The sequence below is a fragment of the Acinonyx jubatus genome, chromosome D3 (assembly GCF_027475565.1).
Source record: "Acinonyx jubatus isolate Ajub_Pintada_27869175 chromosome D3, VMU_Ajub_asm_v1.0, whole genome shotgun sequence".
Classification (NCBI taxonomy): Eukaryota; Metazoa; Chordata; class Mammalia; order Carnivora; family Felidae; genus Acinonyx; species Acinonyx jubatus.
In genome coordinates, this window is record NC_069392.1 from 34,826,294 (window position 1) to 34,847,033 (window position 20,740).

Genomic DNA, 20,740 nt, shown 5'->3' on the forward strand with positions numbered 1-20,740 from the left:
AGCCTTACAAAACTCCTCTCTAAATATCCTTATGTATTCTTATCTCAGAACGTGGTCTGGACAAAGCCTGTTGCGAAGAAACCTGTCTGGCCTTTGCAATATGGCTGTTTTCACTGATTACAATCTGACCCTCTGTGTGCTTCAGGGAAGCCTTCAGAACACCAAGGCTGGTGTCCTTTGCTGCTATTGGAGCTGCTCAATTTCTGCAAGACTTCAACAATGGAAGGAAAATAGATTTCTCCAAGCTTGTGATACAGCTTATTGTCTTTCCAACCCATGTCTGTCTTTTGTTTAAAGATGATGATACTCTTTGCACTTTGGGGAGGATGCAGGATATTGGTGAAAATATAAGTGGTTCCCTTTGAGACATCCTTCTGGAAGGAAGCATTAATTCATGTAGAATTATTCATTTTTACGAAAACTATATGGGTACACACTATTCCTGGGTTAAACCTGAACTGCCTATGTGTTACTGAAAATGTGTCTCTTGGAATTCATGTAATGATAATGATAAGATAAGAATCATAGCTCATATTTATTGAATGGTTGCTCGCAAAGCTGGCATCTGAGCCTAGCCAGCCAAACTCTGGTATCCACGCTCGTTAGCCTCTCTTTTCCACTGCCTCTTGGACGGGAGAAGTCTTGTCCTAGTTACTGACATAAAAAGTGTTTGTTAGTATATGGAAGGAATTTTAGGACCCCAGTTTCAAAGATCTGATTGTGGCCATACTGCATAAGCAAAGGAATATGTGTGAATAAAACCAGCAAGGGGGTGACTCTTAGCGTGACTTGTACCTAAAACTAAAATGCTCCAAAGCATTTCTGGAAACTCCATTTACCTAGATGGAACCATTATGTGGATTTTGTTCTTTTGGGATGACAGCCAGCCCTCCTCTAAGAACCATGCCTTCCTAGCAGGTGCATAAACATTTTCGGCTCCCGGTAGTACCACTGTGAATGGGAAGGCAAAGGCTGCTATCATTCCTGACAGGGAAAGCTGAACGCTAAAGGCAGACAAATCAGATCTGAGTGACAGGGGTAAAGATTAGGCCTCCAAAGAGAAACTCTTATATAGAAAAGAATGAAAGGGTTGGTAGGCAGCGTGTGGCAATAATGCGCTCTACACTGCAGAAATAGAGGCCCCACTACCTTCGGTCCTTGATCCCTGGGAGGGCTTGTATGGCCATATTGCCTGAAGAGCTGGGAAGAGGCGCATGAGAAAGTGCTTGTAGCCTCAGAAGGGAGGAACATGACAGATGTTCACACCACAAGAGCCTCTTGCTGGCTGAGTCACAGAGCATTCATCAGGCCTGTCTCCAAAGAGAACCCTCATAAACTCATCTTGAGTACTTGTTCATTCTGTGAAGAGGGGAACAGAGAGAAGGCAATCAAGGAGAAAAAAGAAGAATGGCGGCCCTCAGAATGGAGGGGTTTGGTGACCCACAGGATCTGGCTGCCTTCTGTCAAGGAGACATAAAGCAAAGGGAAAAACCTATGTTCATATGCTTCAGGGGCCACTGGCAGAGAAATAAAAGCTTTCATTAGTCTCTAAATCCTTTAATTAAGCTTTTCTCAGTATACAAGTGGGATCTGCTTTTATTTAAGAAAAAAGAGAGTAACTCTAATAAATGAATAAAATAGAGAGAAGTTGATTCCCTAGACATAGCTCAGTGTAGGCAATCTCAAATTTTCAATGGCAGCATGGGGCACTGCATGAAGAAATTTCCAGAAGCATCCTTTTGAGTAAGAAGGCAAGAAACAAAAGCAACTTGTGATGGCCAGAAACTTCCTAAATTGTCTGCTGCAAACTTCTTCAAAACTGTGTCGCTGTGTGATACAGGAACCTGATCGTGACAGGAAAGTGGTTCCACTTCTGCACTGGGTCTCACTTTTTCACCTGCTATGGAGGATGGGTGAGGGAGAGAAATAGCCTAAAATCGTTCCCAAACCTGGTGTTCTTACAAAATCACAGAGTAGCGACGGTTGTTTATTTATACACCTGCACTATGTAATTCCTGAGGTCACTGCTGTATTCCCAACACGGTTGTGAGGCAGACACTTGGTAGGTTCACAGAAATATTTGTACAATTTTGGATAAATTAGGTCTGAGAGCAATGTCTTTGCTTTGAAAGGGTCCATGATGTTGCAGGCCCAGGAAGGCAGCACCAGGGCCTGCAGCCCTGGGTATTCAGCCAGAGCTCTATATTTTCAAAGGGCTGATCCTGGAAGAGAGATGTGACCTCCTATTGTTTCTTCGCTATTGAACAAAAAGGCCCTCAGGAGATCAGAAACACATTAGGTTTCTCCCATGTTGGACACTGCATGTAAATGTATGTCATCTGCATGTAAATCTGCATGTAAATCTATGTAAATATGAACGTCAATCCACACAGTTTGCAAATACTTTTGTATACATGACTCATTGGGACAATATGGATGAAAGTGACTTACATCAAGTTTTGCTTTAAGGTCTGTTTCAATGACAAAACAGGGGAGCTGGGTTTCAAGACTTTTAGAGTTTCTATCAGCTTGGTAAGATTCTAGAATTTTCTACCTCAACACCTGTAAATTATTCTTATAGATTTAAAAGGCATTTGAAACAATCCAAAACTGAGGGCTTGCTTGACAGCAGCATCATTTTTCTTCAAATTATTCTGTGTTAATTTATGTTCCATTACTCGAGGGACCTGTTTGCAATAAGGCATCTATAACAATAGGGTGGATGTCACCTACTGCAATCTATTTTTGGTTTTATCTTTTAATTTGCAACCTGTCTTTAAACGTTCTCACTACTAATGAGCGAGTTTATTAAGAGCATAGGGTGAGAAATGTCTATGGACTGACCTTTTGGCTAATTGGCCAGTCTCTGTTGAAATTAATCTGGTGAAGAAAAATTATAGTTTCAAAGGAAGTTTGTAGATAGGCTGTTAATTGCAATTGTTCATTTTCCCTTGGAAAACTATGCATGGAGAGTAACATGCAGTGGACCCTGCATGGAGAATTTGGCACTGGGAATATGGAATATGTAGACCTCATGAGTGGTCACTGTTTGCCTAGGTATAAATGACACATCCTCAAAGCCTCCCTATTTCAAATTGACAACTAGAGAATCCTCCACTTTACCAGGTAATACTTTTAAATCAGCCTCAAAGAGGATATAGTAAGTCTACAACTCATTGGCAATATGGGAACAGCTTAGCTGGGCAGAGCAATGTCAGGAAATGTACACACTGGTATTTGAAAGAATAAAAACCACAGTTGCTTACTGAAGGCTTAGCTTTTGATTAAAACATTTTTTTCCCTCTTTCAATGGTACTGTGAAATCATTTCAAGGGTTCATCTCCATCTGGAGGCCAGAATGCAGGAGACGAGAGCTTATTCATAGTGTAGAACTTGCATCAACACTGGGAAGTCTCTGCCCCACGTATGAGTTGCCAAGGAGAGTTAAGTATACCTATTCTAAGCACCATTACTGACTGCTTCAGAGGCTGGAGGGAGAATTTGGAATTGGGAAAACAGAAACCATATTTATCTTTCTGAGAATCCTTATTTAAAATGTTCAGACCACATGGAGTATGTGGCAGAAATGTAGAAGAAAAACAGATCAATGGCAAACAGAAGGAAGTCACTAGAGCAAAGCTTCAACTGTAGTGCGGCAGTTGAAGATTGGGTGCTGTTTCTGCTCTAAACCTTCGTTCTCCACATTTTGGTTATTTTCATGTAGAAGTTTGCTCCTAGCTCAGTCTCTGAAGGACATTATTTTTAGGCTTCTCTTTTTCAAATTATCAGTAAATAATAATCACGGACAAATAAAATTGATTATATAAAGTGCTTATGGAAGGTGGGATATGCAGAAGTAGGGTCAGGGCAGAGAGAAGCTAAGTTGTTTAACAGAATGGACTATCTCCAGAAACACTGCCTTGATTGGCTGGCACATTGGAAGAAAAAGTGTTCATGAGAACTGGAGTTGACCAGTTGTAACTCTGGAAAGAAAGAGTCGCGGACGTTGGAGATCATGGTCCCCAAATCCACCCAGGTCAGTAGAAGCTGTGCCAGGCTGACATGAGATGTCCTTCTTGCCTGGTTGGAATGTTCTACTGCCTAACTGGTGTCTGGCCCAGTGACTCCCAATTCATTTGTTCATTCATTCCTTCCCTCACTCACTCATTCTTGTATTCTCACTGGGCATCTGCTTGGTGCCAGCTCTCCAGGCAGTGGGTATGTGCCTGTTGAATCAACAAATGAACTCTGTGGCCCTTCTTCTGATGCCAGGACACGAGGTAACCTTCTGCCAAGGCATCTTCCTCTTTAGCTGGCCTGCAACACAGTTCTGTCTGATGGACAGTGGTATCTCTCATGGTAAATAACTATCCGGTAACTGGTTTTCTGTATCAGTTCTTGTGGTCTATGCCAGTGTGACTGGCATCCTGAAATATGACACTGAGCATCCAGAGTCTCTGTGAACAAAAGATGTGCTAACTTCAGGTTGTTAAAATCCATGCATTTTACTCTTCTTGAGTATAGGTCCCTTGACCCCCAGTTTATCATTTATTTTGTCCGGGATTGTGCTAATTTGACAGGCTTGGCTACCCCACTGGAGCTCTGATCTCAGCCTTGATCTTGCTGCCACGTAGAGTCTCTTTCTCTCACCATCAGTGTTAGCTCCTGGGCTAGTGGGTCTTCAAACAGGTGCCCAGAGGCCTGCTGGGGAACAGGGAGACTCTGGACTCTCAGTGTCCTATTTCAGGACATCTAAGAAGACAGTTCTAATGAAGAGATATTTTCAGATATGACTGTATCATAGGAAATTTACTTTTTTGGGGGAGGGGGAGCATCATAACTTAGAAGGAAGGTTCTCGATTATGAGGGGTGAGCTTCAGTACGTGAGAAAGAGCACAAGCCCTGAGCCTCTTCTTGAGGGCAAGAATCACACGGTATTATGCAGCTCGAAAAGGAGGAAAAACAGCCAGGACCCTTGTGGGCTCACTGCAGGCACTCAATGACATGTGAGTTCTGTTTTCAACCCCTGCTTCTCCCCAGGGCCCTCTTTCCTCTATTTGTGAAATGAGACGAGTAATACCTAAATTAGAGGACAGAAAATTAGTTATACCACAAAGCCTATACTTAATAGGCACTTAATATTTATTGAATGAAAGGACAAATGAAAATGCTGAGTTTCTAACTGTATTATATGAAGCAAAACTACTGATATGTATTTATCACTTTTTATTAAATGAGAAGGAACACACTTAAAAGTCAACAGTTTTGACACTACAATATATTTGATATTAGAAAAGATGTTTTAGTTGTATGCAACTTAGATTGTTGACTAAAATAAAAGCTACAATTGCAACACGGCCCTTATTGTTGTCTGAGTCATTTGTTTCTACCCCTAACTGTTCCCTTTGTTTCCAGTTTTCTCTGCAGGCTAATTCCATACTAACTAATCTTAAAGCACTGCTTTCACCCCCCTTTCCTTTCTCTGCCCTTCATTTCATTACATAATACTCCTCATTCCCAGCCTTTTAACCAATGTCCTCACCTTACTTGTCATTCTTTCTTACGCTTGTAACTCAGGGCTTTTTTTTTTAATCTCGGGCGTACGGATTTTTTTTTTCAGGCTGGATTTAATGGTTTGTGAACACCTGCATGTCTATGTAAAATTGTGTGTATGTGGGAGTTCTTCCTGAGAGAAGATCCATTTCAAGAAGCGACCAAGGAGACCCAAGATGCCATGGAGGTGAAGACCCTTTCTATCCACGGTCAGGTCTCCCTCGTGCTCTCTGCCAGGGCTCCGTGCTCCTCCCTGACCTTGGTAGCCTACCTGCTCATCCTGTCCTCTTCCTCTGACAAAGGAAACTTCTTCAAGTATGACTGAAGACCTGCCTCCCCCACTCACCCCACTGATGCCCTTTCTCCTTTCTCTGGCTCCCAGAAATCCCAGCCAAGTGCTAGTGCACCACCACATGACTAGGAGGTGCTCCCCAGATTTCATGATGCCTGTCGGCTCCCCTGAAGGAATTACAGGCAGGTTCTTCTGGCAGGATCCTCTGATATTTGGATACACCTCCAGCCCACAGATGAGCCGGGTAGTGAGGAAGAGGGACAGGCCATATCCATCACAGACTGACAGCATTTCCTTCCCCAACTACCTGACATCATCTTTCCTGAGTTTCTAAAGCAAGAGTCTTGAAGTCAGTTTTAAAAATAAAACCAGGGGTGCCTGGGTGGCTCAACTGGTTAAGCGTCTGACTTCGGCTCAGGTCATGATCTCATGGTTTGTGAGTTCGAGCCCGGTGTCAGGCTCTGTGCTGACAGCCCAGAGCCTGAAGCCTGCTTCAGATTCCGTGTCTGCGTCTCTTTCTGCCCCTCCCTTGATTGCGCGCACTCTCTCTCTCTCTCAAAAATAAATAAACATGAAAAAAAATTTTTAAAAATAAAACCAAACAATAATAAAAAGATACTTCTCCAGGCCTCCCTCATTTGCATACCACATAGCTGGCAGGTGTTCTCCTGAATCATTTTGCAGGAGCAATTCTAAATGTGTAAAGCTTCCTCCAGCTCATGGCCCACACTGTGGTCTCCATGGGGTATCCTTTGATAGTGAAATATGATCAGTTCTGGGTAATCCTACCTACCCGTGTGCTCATCTGCCCCTCACTGACAACCCTGCTTTTGAAATCCCAACTCTGCCTTGGCCTTGAGTACAGACATACAGTAACAGACATGACTTACTCTTCTGATTCCTGGTATGCCAAACCATAGATCCTGAATGTTACAATTATATTAATGGATTGTCAGGCAGATCTGATGAAGTCAATACTGGGTCATTAATATATTAGTCGCAGATGGAAAACAATTAAACGGAGTGGGGACAGGAAGAACATACTGAAAAAAGCCACAGATCTGGCTTTTTTGTGGTCCCTTCACTTTGCAGAAACAATACCGTTATCATCAAAGGTCAAAGTCAGTTACTGGTACAAAAATCAATAAAGTGGAAGCAGGGGAGGAAGAGATCGAAGAGATAAATTCATGACATGTCTTCTAGATTGAAGGGACTTGGTGAAAATCTACATATTTTAAACTCATGGGAATAAAACTGGTTGTCGCTAAATTGGAACATTCATGTAGTTTCATGGGTTCCTGCTATGAACAGGTTTTAAAGAATTATATCAGCACACAATAGGAAAAAAAGAACAAGGAGAGTTTTTAAAATTGCATCTGCTTGTTAGACTTTATCATCCATTTTGTTGGATTCTTAGAATCAGACGCTTGTGCGTCTTCCTTCCTTCCTTCCTTCCTTCCTTCCTTCCTTCCTTCCTTCCTTCCTTCCTTCCTTCCTTCTTTTTTTTTTATGAAGGCGATCCATAGGCATGTTCTAACTGTCCTTGCCAATTACTGCAGAGGATCAGAAATCTTTATTAGTGGCAATCTGAGGCTATCAGTTACATTATGTTTGTGTAATATACTAGAAGAAAGCCTCTAACTTTCTAACCTAAACATCATGGTCTGAATACATTACTCTTAATATGATGCGTACTGTCTTGATTGAATGTTAGACTAAAAACATTTGTTCATTTCTGCCCCTCGCCCTGAGCCAACAGCAGTGATGTAAGTATTGCCAGTTTTCAAAGTGCAATCTGTAGATCACCCCGCACTGGCAAAGGTGCCATGCTCTGGTAAACAGGGCATCATATACCATCCTTCTCCATTAAGGGCACTTGGGTGGTCTACTGCAAAGCGATTACATTTGCCATTTCTTAGCCGCCAGCAAATATATTTACTCATTAATACTTGATGGGTTGAATGCTCCTGAAGAGGGCTACTGAGCAATTAAGTATGATGCCAACTAATTCCGAAGGTACCAGGAAGTGGCTTCTCTAATGGTAGTTTTCTGCAAGAATGATCTCCCTCAGAGAGAGAGAGGGGCAGAGAGGAAGAGCAAAGGAATGCCAGGTGAGGGGCCACATGTAGGACTTTGGGGGTTTCAATCTCTACGTTGGCTAGCTGTTGAGTAACATTAATGTAGAGGTCCTTGACTCTGAAAATTCAAATAAGATTTAACTTTACATTCACGTTTTTTATAGAAACGTGGGCTGAGAATCAAGAACTCAGTAGTGTTTTGTATATTTTAGGATCAAATTTTTGCATATATTTATAAACACTGTTAGTTCCAAATTATCAGCACGTTTACTAAATCAGATCTGTTATGATCCTTACTTTGGAATATTCTGGAATCCATTAGTAGGGATTTAAGGAACTAACAAAGGGTTCCTCTAAAAGCATCAATGGACTAAGCTTAAAAGCAGGAGGGTATACAGAAGGCAACCAGGACTGGACTCAGAGCCCCTGGACACACGTTCTTGTTCTGTCCCATCAGGTGGGAGTTCGTGCCAGGTATTGCAACTCCTTAGCAATTCCTATGTAAAGGTCTGTCTCCTGCCAGTTCAAGCTGGCCACTCCCCATGTGACCTTTCTTCTGACTAGCCAAGTGACCTTGGAAGGAGCCATTACTGACTTCATTTCAGGGAAGGAAACATATTGAAGGTTAAGTAGGTCACCTAGACCCAGACACAGAATCGAAAATGGTGACATGAGACTGCGGACTGTATGTATGGTGCCACCCAGGTACTGGCCAAGGCTGTCGGGATTAGGACAAGGTCCCACAGTGGCTCCATTTCAGCCATACTTGGAGCTTTTCTAAACCAGAGCCCTGCTGTCTAAAACAGCCAGTAGGGAATAGCCAAATGAAGCTATTTAAATCCATATTAAAATCTAAAATTCGGTTCTTCATTCATAGTAGATACTTTTTGAGTATGTATTAGTGGCTACCATATTGACCAGTGCAGATACAGATTTCCAGCAGTAGATAAATTTTAGAGTGTCTACGTGTAGCTACCGATTTGACCAGTGAAGATACAGAAGATTTCCACCAGTAGATAATTTTTGAGTGTCTATTAGTTGCTACCATATAGACCAGCACAGATACAGAAGGTTTCCACCATTATAGAAAGTTATGCTGGATAGTGTTGCCCTAAGTGTTGGAATTCTGCCCACTGGCTACAACCTATGGCTCATTAACTGAACCTGACCTCAGTCTTTAGCTACTTCTCTCTCCTCATGGTCCATCAGACACCTCCAACTCTCCTGCCTCCAAACCTAGACTTTCCACAATGTTCTTGCCATCCTTTATTCTCTTGATCCTTGATATTCTGTTGGGCACCACCTGCCAATCCCTGACCATTGGCAAGTCATATCCTTGTGATTTCCCGGCTCCTGTTTCTGGGATATGATGCAATACTGGAAACAATGATAAAATAACAAAATGAAGAGAATGCATGCTCTCAACCCTAACTGGGTCCTTCCTGATTCTCGGCATTTCTTCAGTTCATTCAACGGATGCAATAACTCATCCCTTACGATGCCTCGTTCCCAACAACCTCAGCCCTCTCACAATCCTCATTCTCCATAGTCAGTGTCCTGGAAAGACATCACAAAAGCTCTTGCCATGAGCTTCTCCAACATTTTCCTCTAGGTTTCTTCTTGTTTCCTTTAGCCAAAGTGATCCACCAAGTGCTTTTCACCTGGGAGTACTGATTTCCTACTTTCAGATCTTTGCTCATGATGTCTCGGCCATTTAGAAGTTTTCCTCCCAAACTCACCTTTACCACAAAGCAGTTTATGGATCATCCCATCTGAAAGTAACTTCTTTCTTCTCCAAGTTTCCCTAACATTTTCTCTGCACCTCTCGCATAAATTTCTAACTGGTGTTGCTTGTCATAATGTACAGGTCATCCCGTACCTTCCCCATCAAACCACAACCGATGTGAGAGACAGTAATTGATGAATTCAGCTTGCACTCCCGGCAGCAATTGGCACAGGTCTTTGTATAGACTGTACTCAGCACAGATTTATTTAGTGATTATCTATATGCCTAGTTATGAAGATGTCAGATTCGCTCTGAAGGCAGACAGAATTAATCCAATAATGAATTGATGAATACACTTCTAAAGATCACAACATCAGGTTCTAACTAAATGATCACATTCTGATGGGAAAACAAGGGTGTATGTGTTGATGACTAGAACTGCAATAAATGGGGCTAGAGCAGTGGGGAATATCATTCTGGAGGATGACATAGGGACGAAATGACAGAGAGTAGACAAACAACCAAAGAAAGGCATCAAGGCTCTAGCAGACTTACCTTGGGTAGCGATATAATGATTGGGTCGATGATAACCCTAAAAATAAATAAGAAAGAATATTTGACAACCTTAAAACGGTAAGCAGCACAGAAGTCACCCACTAAGTTTGCCAAAATGAATGCACATACAAATACCAACAACCGCACCGGTTGAAAGTGAAATGGCCAGACCCAGTACCGCTTAGTGCCTCGTAAAAAGCAAAGGTGGATCAAAGCTAACAGTTCTGTGGCTCACACATGGGGTGGGAGTAACTTAATCATACGCTGGCTATGAGACGATGGGTGAGCAATCAACACTAACAACTTATGGATTCTCTGAAATAACACGACCACGACTCTTATTTGATTGCAAACAGGCTGGGAATGTGCACTAGGATTTCATGTGTGTTCGGGATGCTATTGGCAACGTGCCAAGGCTTTAACACACATCCTGTTCTACCGGTATAGGCAGCTACATCAATAGTCATACTGAACATCATTCTTAAACACTGCTAATGCCATGACACGCTGCCGTGGCAAGGGCCAGAAATGCAACGAGGCAGAAATTCTGCAAGGCCCCTTCCTTTTATCGTGACCCTGTGAGGAGGGGAAAAGATGAAAATTGAGACCAAATACAGAAGGGAACAAAGAACGTCACAGGATCAATATCTGGGGAAGATAAAACCAATTTAGAGAAAATTACACACAGGTAACATAATATCGCCACGGACCTTAATATTTTCCATTTCTGTTCCCCGAGATTACCTAATATACTGTGCCTGAAGCCAGATGGGAAACAGGAGAAACTTGGAGAGGAAATACAGATTTCTCAGACCATTTCAATGTGTATCTGGTAGATTTTTTTTTTTTTTTTTGCTTTTAAAACTAGTCATTGATAATGAACAGCAAAAGCAAACACATTCTTTTATACAACTGACCTGCTGTGGGTATAGACTCCTGACAGATATTAAATAGGATTATGAGGATAATCACTCATGTCTTGCCAGCTGATAAGTTTCACAAAGCAAGACCCTGTCTGATGTGCGGCTCCATATGTCAGTTCTAGCAAGGCGCTAGGAGATAGGAGGAGCTCATCTATGAAACGGAAATAATCCACACAGTCCACGAATGACCTATGTTGCTAAACGCAGTGGTCATTTCTCAGTCCATTGTTTTTGTTTGTGGTCTCAATCCCACACAGTTAACACTCTAATACGTACAACAGCAACTGACATATAATACAACAGGTGGCTCAATAAAATCTTATTGACTAAGTGAATAAAAGGGCCCTGAATATTGACTCTTTTCTCTGTTAAAATTAAAACTAATTAATCTGGTATTTTCATTACTTTTATGTCTTCCCTCCTCTGTAGCTCTACCTGCCCATTCTTTAAAGCTAAGTTAAAATCACTTCTACCACAAAACCTAATCTGATTACATTTACTCCTTCAGGCAGTGATTCATCAAACACTTATTAAGTGCTTACAGAGTTTCAGGGCTGTGCCAGGCGCAGGGGGTACAAGATGCACAGGATACAGCCCCTGTGCTCAAGAGCCCCCAGGGGCTCTAGGAGCTGGGACTGGAGCATGAACAGGATTCCCCTGGAATCTCCCAAGGGAAGGAGTGTTACAGAGAAGACATTTCTTACGTCAGCTTCTAAACTCTGAAGTCTTGGGGAGAAGGCAACAGGTCGTGGCCACCTCTGAATTCTCCCACAAGGGACTCACTAAACATCTACCAGATAAAGGAATAAGTGCAATGTATTTTAGGAAGGAACTTGGCTTTAACAGAAAAAGATATCTAACTTGGGCCGTGTGTGTTCTGGACCATCATCCAATGTAGCAGTGTAGGGGGCTTCATTCGAGGAATGGGATACGGAATTACTCTTCAGACAGTCCTGTAGGCCCTACCCTCAGATCCATCACCAAAGTGTCACAACCTTTCCAAGCAGTACTATAAATAACCTCCTTATGTTTATTTTTTAGGTAACTCTTAGAGATTGTGATGCTAGTACTTTTAATAGCATCTGAATTATACTCAAGTAAGAAGATGAAAGAACTCACGTGTGTGGTTAAAGCCTGTCCGTGGAAGTACTAATGGACTAGAAGGCAGTGTGATGGCCAAGGCAAGCACAGCGTGCCCTGGGAACTGCAAGGCAGCAAAGGTCTGTTTCACGTGAACCTGAGCCTTGAAGGCAACAGTGACTTTCCCTTCATTTTCAGGCTACTTTTGAGTTCATTCATTCTTTCAACTGAAAACATGCTGTCTCCTCAGGAATTTATTCTAATGTAAGACATTAAGTTAACATGATGCAGGATGAACAAAGAAGCAGTCTTCAATAATTAAACAGCCTACATATTTAATGACATGTCTTGTGTGCATTCGATGTCCTGGTTAAACAGCTGCAGACTACTTTGAAGGCAACTTAAAAGTGCAGTTAACGACGAGAGATCGCAAATCATCGAATTAGGAATTAAGAGAGTTTTATCTTATTGATATGTAAACAGATTTCTTTTAAAGTGTCAAATAATCTAAGTTGTTGACAAAAACATGGAAACGCTATCCTTGGTCCACAGCAGCACGGAAGACACGGAATGTCACAGAGGAGTTCAGCAGCCAGTAGGCCGACTTGAGAACAGGAGTGGCCATGTCTCCACCGTAAAGTTCTGCAGGCTGTGAAGTAACGTTAATGTGTTTGCTTCTGGATTTGGAGCAGTGAGTGCCCACCAGTACCATAGCAGACACACGATGTGGAACGTGGCAGAACAGTTGGGTTTACTGACGGTTTCAAAATACATACATCGATATAATTTCCATTGATGTAGTCGGAGTTGGTATCTCCTTCTATGGTCTGTAGTCTCACCCGCGAATGATCATCTGCAAAGGGAAAATGAAACGATGATTTTTTAAAATGTTTTAATGAAAACAAACCTCCCTGCATGAGCAGGGGAGGGGCAGACAGAGAGGGAGACACAGGATCCTTAGCCGGCAGGCTCCAACGCACAAACTGTGAGATCATGACCTGAGCCAAAGTTGGATGCTTAAATGACTGAGCCACCCAGGTGCCCCAAGCAAACAATGAATTAAAAGCAATCTGTTGGGCTGCTTAGAGCCCCAGAATGCAAGCACATTACATAGAGATCATTCACATCCATGCTGCTTTACCGATAAACAAAGAATTAAACACTACACACCTATTACACTTCCTATTTTGCTCTTGAAGCTGGGAAGGATTTATAATTATTTGCATTTTGCAGCAAATATCGTGAAGTTATTCTTTGACCATTTACAGACACGCTGCGTGGGTAGAGGTTTGAAACTTCTACATGGAGTCCTATGAATCACAACAGAATTATTTCTTGGACTGAACGTAGAGCAAGTTCACTAAATCACAAACTAACCCTGAGATTTTGAAGGCTTCCTATGGCACCCGCCTTGACAAATGATGGCTATAAACCACGGCCCAGCCCTCTGGAGGTGCGAACATGGACCTAACCTCAGTTGTCGTCCCTGAATTCCCTACACCACTCTCTGCACCATGTGTGTGAGGTCCAGAGTCAGGCATGTGGGTCAGAATCTCCACACTTGTGATTTGGGACAAGTTACTAGCTCTCCCTGTGGTTTAGTTTTCTCATCTGTAGAATGGGGATTAACAGTGCCTGCCTCATGGGATCATTGTGACCATTAAAACAAAATAGAAAAGAAGATTAGAAAACCACCTGGTATATAGTAAGTGATGGATAAATGTCAGTTGTTGCCCTTGTCATGTGCTGTGGAACAGACATGCAGACGGTTCTCACGATCTGTACCGCTGATGCCCACACAGATGGTAACAACCCAGAAATGGACCCACATGCAGGCCAAGTTTCCCTCATGGTGACCTGCACTAAGATCCAATTTCTCAGAGTACACTTTGCTTAAACCAGAGGTCCCCTATACATATTTTTGCAGGTGGCAATGGGGGAGGCGAGTCATTGGGGTGCTGGGTATGTGTGGATTGTCCCGGCTTTTGCATTAGGAGAGCCAGTGCTCACACACAGCTACAGCAGGGCTGTAAGTAATTCAGGCAGTAAAGCCATTTGAGCCTCCCGAATGAAAGATGCTCCAATAGACCTGAATCATGGCTGTTCTACACACATCAGGCTTTAAGTCAGCTCCTCTGAAGGGAGATTAGGTCTGCCTCCCCGTACTGCTTGACTTTCCCTGGGCAGTTTTTTTTAAAAAGGCAGGCATCACATTAGAGCCTCCCAATCTTCAGAAGCAGCACTGTCTTAGGATCTATTGTATCTCCTTGTCAGAATCGCCCCTCTTTCACACTTTATTTCTCTTAGAATCTCAGGATGAATGCCGCCCATTCCCTGTGATTTATCACCCCTGGGCCTCTCAAATTGTTCTGGAATGTTCTACATGGGGACTTCAATCTCTGATAAGACTGCACTCTCATCTCCCATAAACAGAGCCTTTGAAATAAAGAGTTTCCCCATCATCTCCTACTGTTCGCTTGGTTACCTCCCTCCCTCCCTCACTATTTTGTTTTGTTTTGTTTTGTTTTATTTTATTTTATTTTAATTTTTAACTTGGCAGCTATTTCTCTAGATTTAATCGCTTTACTCTCCTCCTGATGGGGAAACCCACAAGACATATGTACAGCGTATTTCCTAGGCAGACTGAGATTGTTTTTATTTCTCTTTATGTGCATGGTAGTATCCTTTCTTCATTCGAAAGTTGATTCTACTAGGTTATGACCTTTTGGGGTCAGAGACCTCATGGTATTCATTCCGAATAACCCTATGAGCACCTTTCCCCGAGGCCACAGTGCCGAGCCCCGGGGCCTCTCTTCACAGCACTGTCTGCAATGCACAACCACATGCAGTGGCCCTAACACACAGCAGGTGAGCATAACGCATGGAACTCTTCACCTCACTAATGAATACCATGTCTTGATGGTCACTGCCTCAATGGAAGAAGGGGCAAGTTGTGGTCAGGCGAGGTTCACGGGGGCTGTCTGGAGTACTAGAATGGTCCTGAATGTTTGCTTTACAACCACCTATTAAACTGTATTTGGATGCTGTATGCCCTGTTCTGTACCTATATTTCACTATTTAAAACTAAAAGAGTCCAGGGGCACCTGGGTGGCTCAGTCGGTTATGTGTCCGACTTCGGCTCAGGTCATGGTCTCAGAATTTGTGAGTTCGAGCCCCTCATCGGGCTCTGTGCTGACAGCTCAGAGCCTGGAGCCTGCTTCGGATTCTGTGTTTCCCTCTCTCTCTGCCCCTCCCCTGCTTGCATTCTGTCTGTCTGTCTGTCTCTCTCAAAAATAAATAAAAATTAAAAATAAAATAAAATAGTCCACCTTGAGGGTATTATGCTATGTGAAATACGCCCAACACAAAAGGGTAAATACTACATGATTCCACTTATATTAGATATTTAACATAGTCAAATTCATAGAGAAAGAAATAACGGTGATTGCCAGGGGGCGCAGGGAGGTGGGGAGTACGGAGTTAGTGTTGAGTAGGTATAGACTTGCAGTTTGGGAAGATGAAAAAGTTCTGGCAATGGGTGGTGATGGTTGCATAACAATGTGAATGAACTCAATGCCACTGAACTGGACACTTACAAATCGTTAATATGGTAAATTTCATGTCATGTGTATTTTACCATATTTTTTAAAAAAGGGGGGGGGTCCACCTTCTCCACCCCTCCCTTGTAGAATATGTCTCCAAGTTCCACTCTAAGCCTGGATGTCCTGAGAAACAGCACGTCGCAAGGTGGGACTTATAGTCTTGAGCCCTTGGGAGTTCCCCTGCTTCTTCCTTTTCCCTGATGAAATAAAGGCGGTGGTGGCCGTGCCTCGAGAGCTTGCCGCTAGAGGACAACTGTCAGACATTATTAATGTGTACTCAGGAGATGGTTTAAGAATTACTGAAATGAGGTTTAGGAGGTATTTTTTCTTTCAGTGATAAAATGTGCAAGTATGGATAAGTCAGTGTATCTTAAGGCAGGGAGAGAGATGTTTTAGCAGTGGGAATGGGCTTAATATCTCAGACGAAGGAGTTGGCTGTGGAGAAGAACAAAAGAACATGAATTCTGCCCAGCCAGATTAGGCTGGGCATGGCATGATTACCCTCTTGGCTATACTGGGTCAGCCCTTATCAAAGTAATCCTTTGCCTTCTGGCATGCCAATGAGAAAATCACCTTCCCTCAACAGCAGCAATAAAATGAGAAGAAAGGTCTCACTATCACTCATACTGAGTCAGTGATAGTGAAGGCACAAGAAGAAAGTTGATACGTCCCTCCAGTCAGGAGAGCCTTCCCTAAACTCCTGCTGGATATCTGAAAATGCCTCCGTGAAAGAGACGGTGATTCTCAGGTATCCTCTTTTAGATCAAGCTCTCAGTTGGCTAGGAAAACAATAAATATAGACTGTTGAGGGGCAAACAAGTCAGTACATGGAGGTTCACTGCCATCTTTTCTTGAAATCTCATTCACCTTAAATCACAAGCCAATTAAGAAGGCTATCATATAGCAAACATTCTTTTAGGAAAACTCAATTCCTTCTCCTAGGGCACTCCTGAGGTGAAATAGTATCAAATGACAATGAAGAAATGCCTATAGGACATTTCCAGCATGTGATAAATATGGGAGGCTCTTAGACAAGGGATCCACAGAGATAACCACTGCCCACTGGTTGAGCCCCTATCCCTACTTTGTTTTGGAGGCTGACCAGCTGGGAGAGGGCCTTTCTCAGTACCACAAACTACCATTTGCGTTGAAAGGAAGACGTTTGGAGAATCCTGTTTGGATATAAAATTTCGAAAAATCCAATGGGATTTGTGGCTGACAAAAGGTCAACTATTCATGAAGGCCAAGGAGTCAAGACTATAAGGACTTGGTATTTCAGGAGACAGAGTCTAGTAAGGTAGAAAAGACCTGAGCTTTAGAGTTATAAATTACCATCCTTGTTTCTCTCCTGGTATGGGCGTTTTCTCCTTGGTTATTCCAAAGCCATTTCATGTTGACACTGTGTAGTGTTTAGCTTAGGTGGCCCAGAGACCTTGATTTGAATACTGGATGTACTACTCCCCTGAAGCATGAACTTAGATAAATTCTGAACCTCGCCGCGCTTCATCTATAAGAAGAGGTTGATGATGGGCTACCTTCACAGGATTGTTAGGAAGACCACGTGAGAAGTATGCGTCCAAGTGCATGGACCATAGGACAGTTTCCATCAAAAAGGAATTATCCCTCTCATGTGAATACAAGTGACATCGTTATTGCTTAGCAATTCGAACCATAAAGAGCCCAGGATGCTTGTTTGGAGGTCAGCAGAGCAGGGGAAAACTGCGCACTGAAAGCAGCCAATCTTTGGGGAAGATGAGCTTGAACTAGTTTTAAAGAGGAAATAGGAAAAAAGGTTTGGAAACAGGACAGATATGCCTAAACAGCTCCTACAACTTAGTCCCCTGGCATCTAGTCAGCAACTTATCTTTTTATTTAAAAAATATTTTCCTAAATCAAGGTATGATTGACTTATAACATGCTAGTTTCAGGTGTACAACAGAATGATTTGATATTTGTATATGTTGTAAGACAACTACCACAATAAGTCCAGTTAACATCTGGCACCATACAAAGTTAAACATTTTTTTTTTTTTATCGTGATGAAGACTTTAGGATTTACTCTTTTGGCAACTATCATATATATACGACAATATTGCTGACTGTAATCATCGTGCTTACATTATTACATCCCCAGGCCTTGCTTACTTAATAGTTGGAAGTTTGTATCACTTGACCTTCTTCCTCCATTTCACCTACCTCCAACCCCCCTCCTTCTAGCAACCCCAATATTGTATTAGTTTCAGGTGTACAATATAGTGATTCGATATTTATATACAACATTCTCGCCATAATGACTCAAGCTACCATCTCTCATCATAATATTATTGCTTATAGTCCTTAGGCTGTACCTTGTATTCCCGTCTTAATTTATTTTATAACTTGAAGACTATATGCCTCATTAATCTCCTTCACCTATTTTGTCTTTCCCCCCGCCTCCTCCCCTCTGGTGATTCAGAGTTTGTTCTCTGTATGGGTCAATTTTTGCTTTGTTTTGCTTTGTTTGGTTGTTTTTTAGATTCCAGATATAAGTGAAATCATCATCTGTCTTTCTCTGTATAACTCATTTCACTTGGAATAATATCCTTTAATTCCACCCATGTTGTCACAAATGGCAAGATTTCATTCTTTTTTATGACTGAATAGTATTCCATTATCTATCTATCTATCCTCTATCTAATCTATCTCACATCATCATTATCTATTCATCTACAATGGACACTTAGGTTGTTTTCATATCTTAGCCATTGTAAATAATGCTGCAAGGACATAGGAGGGCATATGTCTTCAAATTAGCATTTTTGTTTTCTTTTTTTTTTTTTAATGTTTATTTATTTTTGAGAGAGAGAGATAAAGAGCATGAGCAGGGGAGGGGCAGAGAGAGGGAGACACAGAATCCGAAGCAGGGTCCAGGCTCTGAGCTGTCAGCACAGAGCCCAATGTGGGGCTCGAACCCATGAACTGTGAGATCATGACTTGAGCAGAAGTCAGATGCTCAACTGACTGAGCCACCCAGGCACCCCTAATTTTTTTGTAATGTTTATTTATTATTGAGAGACAGAGAGAGACAGAGCGTGAGCAGGGGAGGGGCAGAGAGAGAGGGAGGCACAGAATCTGAAGCAGGTTCCGGGCTCTGAGCTGTCAGCACAGAGCCCGATGCGGGGCTCGAACTCATGGACTGAGATCATGACCTGAGCCAAAGTTGTACACTTAACCGACTGAGCCACCCACGTGCCCCTAGTGTTTTTTTTTCTTTAGATAAATATCCAGTAATGCGATTGCTAGATCATATGGTAGTTCTACTTTTACTTTCTTGAGGAGGCAGGCTCCATAATGTTTCCATAGTGGCTGCTAACTTACATTCCTACCAACAGGACACAAGGGGCCCCCTTTCTCATAGCTTGCCAACACTTGCTATTTCCTGTCTTTTTGATAACAGCCATTCTCACGGGTGTGGGGTGATATCTTATTGTGGTTTTGATTTGCATTTCTCTGATGACTAGTGATGTTGAACATTTTTCATGTGCTTGCTGGCCATCTGTATGTCTTCTTTAGAAGAAATATTTATTCATGTCTGCTGCCCATTTTTAAATTGGATTGTTTTATTTGCTGTTGGGTTATATGAGTTATTTGTATGTTTTGGATATTAACCCCTTATCCGATGTATGATTTGCTCATAGTTTCTCTCATTCAATAGGTTGCCTTTTCATTTTGTTGATGGTTTCCTTTGCCGTGCAGAAGATTTTTATTCTGATAGTAGTCCCATTTGCTTACTTTTATGCTTTTGTTGGCTTGGCTTTTAGAGTCAGACCCAAAAAATCATCACCAAGACCAATGTCAAGGAGCTTAGCACCTACGTTTTCTTCTAGGAGTTTAATGGTTTCAGGTATTACATTCAGGTCTTCAGTTCATTTTGAGTTAACTTTTGTATCTTGTGTAACATAGTAGACTACTTTCATTCTTTGGCATATGGTTGCCAAGTTAATAAATATAAACACCATTTATTGAAGAGACTCTTCTTTTCCCATTGTATATTCTTGCCTCTTTTGTTGTAAATTAATTGACCATATACATGTGGGCTTATTTCTGGGATCCCTATTCTGTTTCATTGATCTATATGTCTGTTTTTATGCCAATACCATACTGTTTTGATTACTATCACTTTGTAATGTAGTTTATCATGCATTGTGATGCCTCTAGCTTTTTCTTTCTCAAGACTGCTTTGGTTATTCAAGGTCTTTTCTAGTCTCATACAAATTTTAGAATTGTTTGTTCTATTTTTGTAAAGAAATGCCATTGGAATTTTGATAGGAATTGCACTGAATCTATACATTGCTTTGGGTAGCATGGACATTTTAACAATAATAATTCTTCTAATCCATGAGCATGGACTATCTTTCCATTTATTTGTGTCTTCAATTTCTTTCATCAATGTCTTAGAGTATAGGTCTTTTTCCTCCTTGGTTACATTTATTCCTAGATATTTTAATCTTTTTAATGTAATTATAAATGTGATTGTTCTCTTAATTTCTCTTTCTGAGAGTTTGTTGTTAGTGTATAGAAATGCAAGGGGCAGGTGGGTGGCTCAATTGGTTAGGCATCCGACTTTGGCTCAGGCCACGATCTCACAGCTTATGGGTTTGAGCTCTAGGTTCAGCTCTGTGCTGACAGCTCAGAGCCTGGAGTCTGTTTCAGATTCAGTGTCTCCCTCTGTCTTTGCAAGCCCCCTCACTTGTTCATTTTCTCTCTCAAAATAAATAAACATTTAAAAAAAAAGAAGTGCTAAAGATTTTTGTATTTTGATTTTGTACCCTGAAAATTGTATTCATTTATTCTAATGTGTTTTTTTGGTGGAATCTTTAGGGTTTTCTATACATGAAATCATGTTATCCACAAACAGTGAGAATTTTACTCTTTCCTTTCCAATTCGGATG

General features: G+C 41.8%; 1 protein-coding gene across 6 annotated transcripts in view; it reads right to left on the reverse strand.

The window, feature by feature from the left end:
- PTPRM (protein tyrosine phosphatase receptor type M) overlaps positions 1-20,740 on the reverse strand; it is a 787,775-nt gene that overhangs the window by 71,699 nt on the left and 695,336 nt on the right. For all 6 annotated transcript variants that reach the window (XM_027068512.2, XM_027068514.2, XM_053205687.1 and 3 more), the window contains 2 exons: positions 12,984-13,060; positions 10,205-10,241 (listed from right to left, as the gene is read on the reverse strand). In XM_027068512.2, coding sequence (XP_026924313.1) covers positions 10,205-10,241; positions 12,984-13,060 — 114 coding nt within the window. The remainder of the gene's footprint in view (positions 1-10,204; positions 10,242-12,983; positions 13,061-20,740) is intronic.